Source organism: Acomys minous (assembly GCF_964271855.1).
Source record: "Acomys minous genome assembly, chromosome: 20".
Lineage (NCBI taxonomy): Eukaryota > Metazoa > Chordata > Mammalia > Rodentia > Muridae > Acomys > Acomys minous.
Genome location: NC_140502.1, coordinates 26,106,377 through 26,118,289, shown reverse-complemented (window position 1 = coordinate 26,118,289; position 11,913 = coordinate 26,106,377). Strand labels below are relative to the sequence as shown.

Sequence of the window (11,913 nt, the reverse complement as noted above, 5' to 3'; positions counted from 1 at the left end):
GTATTGCCTGGTTTTATCAGCTTTGTCTTGACACAGACCTCTAGCTCCCCTCAGCTGCCTTTTCTGTGCTTCCTCCTTTAACACTGAGACCTCAAAAAAAAAAAAGACTGAGACCTCTAGAGAGATCTCCAGTCTATTCCCAGAGTCCCTACTGAGAGACAGAGTCCATGGTCGATATAAACGCATAGGAATTTATTGAGCCGATGTGACGGGGAGCTTGGCAGACCCCATGAAGCAGAGGCATGGGCCTTTTATATGTTTTAGACAAAGAAATGAGTTTTATGGTGTGCGATTGGTTGAAGCAGTCACAGGGGCGTTAGGAACTTTCTTAGTTGGGAGGGGTAAGTACATTCCTGGGAACGTGGACATTTTAAACACAAGCTGTAACACAAACCCGCTGTCCTTGGGTCAAGCTGGACTCTTTAAGCAGAGGAGATTTACAGACTTTGGCCTTAATGGGGTCCTTAAGGGAGGGAGGCTGGTCCTTTTACTCCCAGTTCTCTCCCTGCCCTTCCCACTAAAGCCAAGAGGAGGAGGGGAGTGGAACTGTGGACCACACTCCTTAAAGCGACGCCTTCACTTCCCTCCCCAACAGATTAAGTACAATGGGCCAAAGCCCCCGTCCCTCAGGGACCTAGTAACCTAGGAGACAGACGTAGCCCGCTGGCAAGGCGGATAAATGCACGGTTCAGCGGAACCTAGCTGCCATTAGACATGAAATACGCACCACACAACATACATGAAGTTTACTATATGAGCACAGAGAGAGAAGGAAGAGGTGCCCTGGGGAGAGACAGACAGAGGAGGAGGGAGAGGTAGGTGGCTTTATCCTTTTACGTACTCCAGGGCAGGGCCACGACCCATTGGCAAGTAGGTTGTTAGACAGACCTGGAGACTTTAAGCCTGTTATGGGCGGGGCACGGGGATCTGCAGCGCAGAGCTTTACTGGAAAGGTGACGGGCACTGTGGCGCACGCCTTTAATCCCAGCACTCGGGAGGCAGAGGCAGGCGGATCGCTGTGAGTTCGAGGCCAGCCTGGTCTACAAAGTGAGTCCAGGACAGCCAAGGCTACCCAGAGAGACCCTGTCTTGAAAAAGCAAAAAACAAAAACCAAAAAAGAGTCTGCCGAGGAAGCTCGGCCCACTTCCAGCTAACGTCACAAGCTCCAGATCATCGGCCCTCACCTGCGAGCCGCCGAGGCGGGTCCAGGTTATCCGTGGAAGTGGGTTCCCGCGCCAGGCACAGCTGAAGGAGGCGTCTTTCCCCAAGTCCACAGACACGGGTTTCGGTTTTGCCTGCAGAACGGGGCCATCTGGAGGAGAGAGCAGCCAAGGGTGGGATGAGCCCCTGACCCAGGATCTGCTTCTCCCCAAATACTAGTGGGGTCGGGTCTCAGCTGGCACACTTGGTGTGCATTTATTCTGTTGGGTTTGGGGGGTTTTGTTTTTAGTTTGTTTGTCTTTGTATTTGGAATTTTTATTTTATTTATTATGTACACAATGTTTTGTCTGCAGGCCAGAAGAGGGCGCCAGATCTCACTATAGATGGCCGTGAGCCACCATGTGGTTGCTGGGAATTGAACTCAGGACCTTTGGAAGAACAGCCAGTGCTCTTAACCTCTGAGCCATCTCTCCAGCCCCAGAACATATATTTCACGACAATGTAATCTACTTGGTTATTGGGTAGTGATCTTTGGGAAATTTTTTTGTTGTTGTTTTTGAGACAGGGTCTCTCTGTGTAGCCTTGGCTGCCCTAAACTTGCTTTGTAGACCAGGCTCGCCTCGAACTCACAGTGATCTGCCTGCCTCTGCCTCCCGAGTGCTGGGATTAAAGGGGTGCGCCACCACTGCCTGGCATAACTATATATTTTTTAAGATTTACTTAAGTGTTTGGCGTTTGTCCACCATGTGCACGCAGTTCCCTCAGAGGCCAGAAGAGGGCACCAGATCCCCTGGAAATAACGAAGTTGCAGACTGCGGTGAGAGGTGCTCACAACCAGCCGTGCAGGTGCTGGGAATTCCTAGGCAAGTGCAGCCAGTGCCTTTTTTTTTTTTAACTGAGTCCTCTCTCCAGCCCTTAATTTTGAAAAATAAAAATAATTAAATATGAGGCTGGAGAGACGGCTCAGAGGTTAGGAGCACTGCCTGCTCTTCCAGAGGTCCTGAGTTCAATTCCCAGCAACCACATGGTGGCTCACAGCCATCTATAGTGAGATCTGGCGCCCTCTTCTGGCCTCAGGTGAACATGCAGGCAGAGCACTGTACATAATAATAAATAACTCTTTTATAAAAAATGCTCAACCCAGCCGGGCGTTGGTGGCGCACGCCTTTAATCCCAGCACTCGGGAGGCAGAGGCAGGAGGATCGCTGTGAGTTCGAGGCCAGCCTGGTCTACAAAGCGAATCCAGGACAGCCAGGGTTACACAGAGAGACCCTGTCTCAAAAAAAAAAAAAAAAAAAAAAAAAAAGATCAACCCTCTATTTAAAAAAAAAAAAAAAAAAGTTTAACCCCAGTAACTGAGAAAACCCGAGAGAGCTACGTCCGGTGAAGTCAGTGTGTGGGATCCAGGAGAGGCCCGCGCAGGAGGGCGCGTCCTGCTGCAGGCACGCCAGTCGCCTTTCTGCCCGGCGGACCGCGGCCGGCCCCGGTAGCGTCCCGCCCCGGGTTAGGTGAACAGGAGACCGACTTGGCCGTGTTTACAAAACTCCAGGAAGGGCCTCCTCACACTTCCGGCTTCCACAGCGGGGGTGGGTGGGTCAAAGTGACGTTGCCCGCTCTCATTCGCCCACACGCCTCCGTGAGGGCGTGGCCTACCCGGTTTCCCCTCCGCCCCCCCGCGCTCTGACACTTGCGAGGCCCTTCCGGGTCCCGTCTTTCCGGCACTCTGATTGGCTTGGGCTCCGGGAAGGGGGTGTGGCCACGTCTCATTGGCCGCCGTTCTTAAGCCTGCGGCGACGTCATGCGGCGCGCTCGTCGCGCTAGTCTATACGTCATCGGCCCGCTCCCACCCTAAAGAGCCAGGGCCGTGGAACCCGCGGCGGCGGCGGCGCCTGAGGAGAGCGGTGGAGGCGGCGGCGGCGGCGGCTGAGGAGAGCGGTGGAGGCGGCGGCGGCATTCGCGATGGCCGGGGCAGGGCCAGCGCCGGGACTCCCGGTGGCGGGAGGACCCGTGGTCCCGGGGCCTGCTGTCGGCATCCCGGGCAAGAGCGGCGAGGAACGCTTGAAAGAAATGGAGGCGGAGATGGCTCTGTAAGGCCCCGAGGGGTAGAAATTAAAGAGCGGTTTCCGGGCAAACCCAACTCAACCCTGGAGCCTCCGGGTCTTCAGAGGCCTGAGCTGCGGCTCCGTTTTAAGGGGGTCAGGGGACCCGACGGGGACCCGAGGGGCGCGGGGCATGGAGACACGGGGGGCGGGGAGGCGTCTGGTTAGGGTGAAGGCGCTGTCGCGATGTGGCCCCCAGCGCCCCAGCCATGGTGAGAGGACCTGACCTGTATGGTGTCTTGTCCTCCCCTAGGTTTGAGCAAGAAGTCCTGGGAGCCCCGGTGACCGGAATCCCAGCCGCTGTGCCTGCGGTGCCCACGGTAGAGGCCATGCAGGTCCCAGCAGCTCCTGTGATCCGCCCGATTATCGCCACCAACACATACCAACAGGTAAGGCGGGAGCTGCAGCTTACGGGTGCTTCGATCCCAAAGAGGGTTTTTATATCAGATGGGGAGGGATTGACGGGGTTTGGCTGGCGTGACAAATAGCTCGTGTGCTAGGGGCTCAGGGTGCGAGACAAAGCATATTTAATTCCATTGGAAGCGTCTATGCAACACTATCCCTGTCCGGTAGAACTTTCTGAAATAGTGGGATGTTCTATATAAGCACCTCTTTAAAGTTTATACTCGCCGAGTTGGGGTGTAGTTCAGCGCTCAGCCTCTGCAGAGACTTCTTTTTCTTCTTTCTTTTTGGTTTTTCGAGACAGGGTCTCTCTGTGTAGCCTTGGCTGTCCCGGACTCACATTGTAGATCAGGCTGGCCTCGAACTCACAGCGATCCACCTGCCTCTGCCTCCCGAGTGCTGGGATTAAAGGCGTGCGCCACCTGCCTGGCTAAGAAGGGCCAGGTTTTATTAGCAGTCAGGGAAGGCCTTTTTGTTTTGCTGTTAGTAAAGCAAAGATAAAAAGGAGATGATGTGACCATGCAGACAGCTGGAGTAATGTTACCCACTGCAGAGAGCTGTCTGTGCAGAGACCCTGAGACACAGCTCAGAGTCATCTTCTTTCGAGCAACAGCAGAGAGGTCAGTGGCTGCAGAGGAGTGAACATGTGGGAAAGTGGAGATTAAGACAGTGCTCGAACGCCAGGCATGGTGGCGCACGCCTTTAATCCCAGCACTCGGGAGGCAGAGGCAGGCGGATCGCTGTGAGTTCGAGGTCAGCCTGGTCTACAAAGTGAGTCTGGGACAGCCAAGGCTACACAGAGAGACCCTGTCTTGAAAAACCAAAAAAAAAAAAAAAAAAAAAAAAAAAGTTAACCAGGTGGCTTTGGCTGTCTGAATAATATAGTAAACAGGGCAAGGGTAAATCCGAGGAGATGGAAAGAAAGGCTAATAATCTGGGTGAGATGGACGTGGGAAACAGGGAGGACAGGTTGGAGGTTATTTAAGATAGTGCAGGGTCTGTCTGCAGCCACCCCCTAAACGTGCCTGCACTCAGACATGAACCAGCAGCCTGGCCAATCCTCGCATGGGACCTGGCGCTATAGGGAAGCTGAGTCAGAGATGTTTCTGGAAGATGTTAATCATAGCTTTACTCAGTGTGGCTCCAGAAGCCCTAGTGAAGGGGCCTTGAAGCAGAGCCTGACCGGTCACTAGTCTTCTGGGGGGCCGGCTGGAACCCGTTAGCATCTCTGAGCCAGGCCTCCTTCTCCTCATAGGTCCAACAGACCCTGGAGGCCCGGGCGGCGGCTGCAGCCACAGTGGTTCCTCCCATGGTGGGAGGCCCTCCTTTTGTGGGCCCAGGTAAGTAACGAAGCCGGGGGCCTGGGTCAGGCAGGGCGGTAAGAAGGGTTACCCAGAGCTTGCCTCCCACCACCCTCATCTCTCCTCCCCACAGTTGGCTTTGGCCCTGCTGATCGTGGTCACCTGGACAGTCCCGAGGCTCGAGAGGCCATGTTCCTGAGGCGAGCAGGTAGGTTGGGGACCAGGACCTCACGCTTGGCCAAGTTAGCTTGTTCAGGGTTAGCAGCTCTGGCTCTTTGCCCGCATCTGCTTTAGACCCTTTCTTCCATCCTGATGCTGTCCTTGTGTAGCACACACTAACCATGTGCTTCCTGGTTCTCTCAAGTCACTTTGTTCTCCGTTTGGTCCTCTCAAACCTCTTCCTTTCTTGTCACTCCTCAGTGACAGCCTTGACGGTGTCTTCCCAGCTTTGAGCACCTTCTAGCAAGCTTTGCAAAGGGCAGAACTCTTGATTTTTGTCACATGATAAGCATGACATACAACCACTGAGGGGTGACAGGCTGTCCAGACTGGCCCCAGGTGACTCAGTCGCAGTCAGGACCTTCTGTGGTCTGGTCCTGTGCGGTCGAGGCAGACCCCCCAGCTCATTCAGGAGCTCCCAGCATGGCTGAGGTGTCTGAGGGAGTCAGGGAACCTTGCTTCTCTCTTCTGCTCCGTGTCACTCGACGCAGCCGTCCCCCCACACTCGTGGTCTCTTGTTGTTTGGGGTGTACGCACACACATTGCGTACAGCCGGGTTTGTGACATACTTGTGAGAATGTGTGGTAAGATGTGTTCTCGGTCAGATATAAAATTTGGTTGATTGCGTTCTATAGTGCTTTTATGCCCTTGTTGTGCTGGGATGGATGGACCCAGGGCCCCGAATGTGCGCCACACCAAGTGGCATCCAAGCCCTTGGCTTTGAGAAAGAAGACCCTGCTCTGCAGCCCAGGCTGGCAGCCACATGTAAATCCTTCTGTCCTGCCTGCTGAGTACTACAGTCACGGGCGTGTCTCTGTCCCTGTCTGTCTTTCTTACCTGACAGTGTCTGAATGTTAGCATCTCTTCTTTACTAAGTTACCAGAGTGAAAGGCTGACTGGGTCGCCCTGCCCAGCTCCCTACCCTGCTGTGTCCTGAGAAGGGTACCATGGCTCAGCCAGGAAGGCTGTTTTGATGCCCCCCAGTTTTTCCCCCTGGGGCTCCTCAGCCCCCACATATCCTCTGGAATGTCCCCACCTACACCAGACGGGAGCGTTTTCCTTATAAATGCTGTCCCTGGAGGTGATATTTCTCCTCAGCCTTTGCTTGACTAGTCCCATTATCCTGAGGTCCTGGCTCATGGGTCCCATTCTCCTGGAGGCCTCTCGTCCCGCCTGGCTGGGTCAGTGTGCTCTGGCCTCTGACGGCTCCCTAGGCTGCCCTGCTCCGCCAATGCATGGGTTGCCTCCTATCCTGGACCAAGAGCTCCCTCACACCCTGTGGTCTGCTGTTCACCTGAGTCTTGGTCCACAGGAAATCCTCTCAGTCACTTTGCTGAGTGAAGCAATGGCCAGACTGCCCCATCTCCCAGAAGGGTCCACAGCCTCTTCTCCAGGATTTCTTGGGTGCTCAGAGGACCCACACAGACACCTTGCCCCAAGCGTCCCTTTCCCCCATGACACCCCCATCTCTCTCTCCCACAGCTGTGGCCCCTCAGAGGGCCCCTATCCTGCGTCCAGCCTTCGTCCCCCACGTGCTGCAGAGAGCAGGTGAGGGGCCAGGGTCATGCTCCCTGCCAAGCAATTTCCCCTAAGCCCTAGAACTCCCCAGCTAACACCCTGACAGACTCTGCTCTCTCTTCTGCAGCAGGCGGCCCCCGACCTATGGCCCTGAGGCCCCCACACCAGGCCCTGGTTGGACCCCCTCTGCCTGGGCCTCCTGGACCACCCATGATGCTACCACCAATGGCTCGAGCCCCTGGGCCACCTCTGGGTTCTATGGCTGGTCTGAGGCCCCCCCTGGTGAGTGGGGACTGACTGCTGTGGGTAAAGGTACAGTGGGTGGGGGCCCCCAGTCCTGACGTGCTTCATCTCAGTCTCTCTTTCCCCAGCGTTGTTTGTGTCTTTGTACCCCTTTTGTTTTGTGTGACAAAAATCTGTGTTTTCTTTGCTCCTTGGAGGCAAGACCTTGCTATGTAGCTGAGGCTAACTGCACCCTGTAGGTCCCGAGCGGTGAGGCGTGTGGACCATGCCCAGCTTCCTCCTGTGTGGAAGAGCGTGTGAAGAGAAACACCTGTGCTTTACCTCCATGCCCTCTTGTCCCTGTGTGCGTTCACCCATGTCTCTCTCCTTTGCTGCCTATTTCTCTGTGTGCAGCTGACTGCTTCTTTGCCCCATGTTCCCTGGCTCCCGGACCCTTGCTTTGTACACTCGGGAGTGTTAAGATGGGAGCCTTGTGATGCCCACCACTCACACCCTCCCCTTGCCCACAGGAAGAGCCAGCGGCTCCCCGAGAGCTGGGCCTGGGCCTTGGTTTAGGCCTGAAGGAGAAGGAAGAGGCAGTGGTGGGCGCAGCAGCTGGGCTGGAGGAAGCCAGCGCAGCCGTGGCTGTTGGGGCAGGAGGAGCCCCCGCTGGCCCTGCAGTCATTGGCCCCAGCCTCCCGCTGGCCCTGGCCATGCCCTTGCCTGAGCCTGAGCCCCTGCCCCTCCCCCTGGAGGTGGTACGTGGCCTGCTGCCTCCACTGCGAATTCCTGAGCTGCTGTCTCTTCGTCCACGACCCCGGCCTCCTCGGCCTGAGCCCCCTCCTGGCCTCATGGCCCTCGAGGTAAGCAGGGAACGTACAGAGAGGGGACAGGGCAGCGAGAGCAGAAGCCTTGACTGTGCACACATGGCACCACAGTCCTCTGGCCAGAGGGTGGCCGGGTGAGGACCTGGGGAGGCAGCCCCTCACATTCCACATCCTGAAGCAGATAGCAGAGCTGGCACTTGAACGGCAGGCCCCAGGGCTAGAGGCAGTGCAGAGCACCCAACTTCTAACGCCCGTCCCTGCCCGTGCAGGTCCCAGAGCCACTGGGGGAGGACAAGAAGAAAGGCAAGCCAGAGAAATTGAAACGCTGCATTCGCACAGCGGCGGGGAGCAGCTGGGAGGACCCCAGCCTGCTGGAGTGGGACGCAGGTGAGTAGGCAGAGTGAGCGACTGGACACCGGCGTCCAAGGGCCGGCTGCACTGAGCGTTCTGAGCCCCCAACAGGGCAAGGAAGCAGGTGACTCCACAGGGCCTGGAGGGCAGGGCGGCCTCACCACTGCTGGGGGTGGCGAGCAGTTTCTAGGGCTTTGGTGATCTCTCTCTGCAGCCCAGGCTGGCCTTAACTTTGAATCGTTCTGGATCAGTCTCCTGAGTGATGGAGTTACAGATGTGAGCCACCATGCCCAGTTTGTTACCGAGGGCTTTCAGACCCTTACATGTGGGGAGCCAGGCCTGCTAAAGGTCAAAAGGATTCTGTTTCAACTTCTTATGAAAATATTGACCAGGCTCAGTGGCGCACGCCTTTTATCCCAGCACTTGGGGAGTCAGATGCAGGCAGATCTCTGTAAGTTCAAGGCCAGCCTGGTCTCCAAATTGAGTTCAGGGCAACACCGAGAAACGCTGTCTCAGAAAAAAAAAGAAAAAGAAAAATGTCAGGCCAGGTAAGGTGACACACTTCAGAGGGAGGCAGATCTCTTGGGAGTTCGAGGCCAGCCTGGTCTGCATAGCATGTTCCAGGCCAGCTAGGGCTACATAGCCAGATGTCTGTGAGTTCAAAGCCAACCTGGCTTACATATGACTTCCAGGTCCATCAGGGCTACACAGTGAGACCCTGTCTCAAAAAAAAAAAAAAGAAAAAAGTGTGTGTGTGTGTGTGCGCGCGCGCGTAAAAAAGAAGCTAGCAGCTGGGCGGTGGTGTTGCACGTCTTTAATCCCAGCACTCAGGAGGCAGAGGGAAGAGAATCACTGTGAGTTCGAGGCCAGCCTGGTCTACAGAGAGAGTCCAGGACAGCCACGGCTACACAGAGAGACCCTGTCTTGAAAAACCAAAAAAAGAAAGACGCTAACTAAGTTCTAAACCCAGAAGAGATGAGTCATCAGCCATGCAGAGCTGTGGGGAGAGGGTGTCTAGCATCTGGCTTCCAGCCAGCACCCTGCATGCTGGCCCAGGTTCAGAAACACACAGCCAGGTGGGCAGGACACGGTGTGGTGGCACCTCTGTCAGCTTGAACTCCCCTGCAGACCTTGCCCAGGTCCTCAGCCTGAGCAGGAAGAGTGGGTCTTGTAAGAAGTGTGAAGTGTGCATGCCTCAAAGATGTGTTAGCTGGCCTGACAAGGTGATACACACTTCGACCCTAGCACTCAGGTTCACAGCCAGCCAGGGCAACATACTGAGACCCTTCCCTCTGCCCTCCAAAAAAAGGTTTTAGCTGAGGGGTCGGTTAGCTTGGGGCTTCAAGGACACATCTCTTCAACTTTTTTTTAAATGAAGATGGTCTTTCCACCACATTTGCCTTGTATATGATAGTATGACGTTTTTTAAAAAACATTTATTATGTACACAGTGCTCTGCCTGCTTGTACCCTTGCAGGCCAGAAGAGGGCGCCAGATCTCACTATAGATGGTTGTGAGCCACCATGTGGTTGCTGGGAATTGAACTCAGGACCTCTGGAAGAGCAGGTGATGCTCTTAACCTCTGAGCCACCTCTCCAATCCCCGACAATTTCCTTTTTTTTTTTTTTTTTTTTAAGTTGCTAGGTCAGTAGCCTTGCTAGAAGAATCTCAGTCTCCAGGTTGTCAGACTATTTCCTCCTGGGGTAGCCTGACTCACTCTCAAATAGTATCTTTAAACACCATGGAAACCGTGAGGCAGCCTCAGCCATAGCTGAGGACAAAGCAAAACTCCTTTCACCCCAGCCTGCCCTCGACCGCTGCCTCCTTTCCTGGGGTGCTCTTACTGTGACCTGGCACAGTTACCTGGTCATTCGAGCCTCACGTCCCTATTTCTCAGGAGGAAGATGTAATTTAAGAGTCGAGGTGCAGGCACACCAGGTAAGCCAGGGACGGTGGTAGAGGTCCCTTAGAGCAGGGGCAGACTGTGTGTCCCTGTCAGTGTGGGAGTCAAGCACATGTCAGAGGCAGCCCAGGTGAGGGAGAGTGGGCTGTTGTGCCTGAAGGCTGGTGAGCGCCGGGGGCTCAAGGGACTAAGGCTGCAGCTAAGACAGGTGAGGGAAGACTGCTGTTGGAGGTTAAAGGTGTGGACTCTGGCCTGGTGTGGTTTTCACACCGAGGCCAGCCTGGGCTACTGCATAAGAAGACTCTGTTTGAGAAGGAAAAAGGGGGCGATTCTGAAGCTAGGTGCCTGAACTCCCCGGATCTGCTTGGCGTGTGTCAGGCAGGAAGGCCATCCCTCTGCCTCAGTAGGAAACGGCCTGGAGAGCCCCCGGTGCTCACCTAGCAGGCTGCCTGTCACAGGGCAGCCCTGTTACATGGGTATTGGCAGTTAGCACTGCGGGCCGGGGTGGGGTGGGGCTGGAAGGGGGAGCACGCGTGGGGACACCCTGACCTCTTCTCTTCTCCATCCCCTAGACGACTTCCGGATCTTCTGCGGGGACCTGGGCAACGAGGTAAACGACGACATCCTGGCTCGTGCCTTCAGCCGCTTCCCGTCTTTCCTCAAGGCGAAGGTGATCCGTGACAAGCGCACGGGCAAAACCAAGGGCTACGGCTTCGTCAGCTTCAAGGACCCCAGTGACTATGTGCGTGCCATGCGCGAGATGAACGGTGAGTGGACCTCTCCCGGGCACGGTGGGCAGCTGACCTGAGCCTGACCTCCCAAGTCTGACCTGGTGCCCTTGATCCCCACAGGGAAGTACGTGGGCTCACGCCCCATCAAGCTCCGCAAAAGCATGTGGAAAGACCGGAACCTGGATGTGGTCCGCAAGAAGCAGAAGGAAAAGAAAAAATTGGGCCTCAGATAGGGTCTGTGGCTGGGCACCGGCTCCCACCGGCCGGGCGCTAGCTCCTTCAGTTGTCTGTGGGAAACCCCCTGCTGTCCTCCTACCCGTCCCAAAACCAGTTTCAATAAATTTACCTTTATTTCCATCCGTGACTGGATGTAGAAACTGTTGGCCACAGGGAGGGCCTCCCTCACCCACCTGAGGGCATCCACGCAGACGAGCAGTGTCCAGCTGCTGCTGTGTGGCATTACTGTGTGTGTGTGTGTGTGTGTGTGTGTGTGTGTGTGTGTGTGTGTGTGTGTGTGTGTGTGTCTGCGTGCCCTCCTTCCATCACATGGGTAGGCTGGCTTCTAGGCGTTGAGCTGATTGTTGGACTTGGTAGCAAGCATCTTTCCTCACTGAGCCATCGCTCCCGCTGACTGACCTCAAACCTGGATGCGGTTCACAACTATACTCCAAGCACTTGGGCAGCTGAAGCAGGAGAAGCAAGCATTTGAGGCCAACCTGGGCCACATAGCAAGAACTTGTTTTAAAAGGGGGACCCAGGGCTTTGGAGAAATGGCCAAGCGGTTGATGGCACTGACTGCCCTTCCAAAAGACCCGGGTTTAATTCCCAGTGTCCACGCAGCAGCTCACAACTGTCTCTAACTCCAAGATCTGACACCTTCTCACAGATACACATGCAGGCAAAACACCAGTGCGCATAAGACGAAAATAAGTTTTAAAGAGGGGAGGCTGGAGACGCAGATCTCTAGACATAATTATGTACTACCATACCAAGTGTATAGGGTCCTGGGGGTTGACCCCCAGGGTTTGGGATTTCGTGTATACTAGGTAGGCACCCTGCCCTCAGAGCCTTGCCCTCACTCTAGCCTCTTACTTTCTCAAGTGTGTGGTGAGCTTAGTCCATTCCGTCTGAGGAAGGAGGGCTGTGGCAAGGCTAAAGCCAAGTCTGGCTTGGGTCTAT

General features: G+C 55.4%; 1 protein-coding gene across 4 annotated transcripts; it reads left to right on the top strand.

Annotated features, from left to right (window-relative positions):
- The first annotated feature begins 2,956 nt into the window (after positions 1–2,956).
- Positions 2,957–11,091, top strand: RBM42 (RNA binding motif protein 42). 4 transcript variants are annotated; one of them, XM_084770394.1, is made up of 11 exons: positions 2,957–3,071; positions 3,103–3,248; positions 3,514–3,649; positions 4,918–5,002; positions 5,097–5,171; positions 6,665–6,730; positions 6,807–6,982; positions 7,453–7,785; positions 8,019–8,136; positions 10,576–10,770; positions 10,855–11,091. In XM_084770394.1, exons 2-11 carry the CDS (start codon positions 3,121–3,123, stop codon positions 10,965–10,967), a joined length of 1,425 nt encoding a protein of 474 aa, XP_084626520.1. In that variant the 5' UTR covers positions 2,957–3,071; positions 3,103–3,120; the 3' UTR covers positions 10,968–11,091. The 4 variants fall into 4 exon arrangements, with proteins under 4 accessions (XP_084626520.1, XP_084626523.1, XP_084626521.1 ...); XM_084770395.1 differs by having other exon boundaries at positions 2,974–3,034; positions 3,069–3,248; XM_084770396.1 differs by having other exon boundaries at positions 2,980–3,037; positions 3,069–3,248.
- Positions 11,092–11,913: the final 822 nt, after the last annotated feature.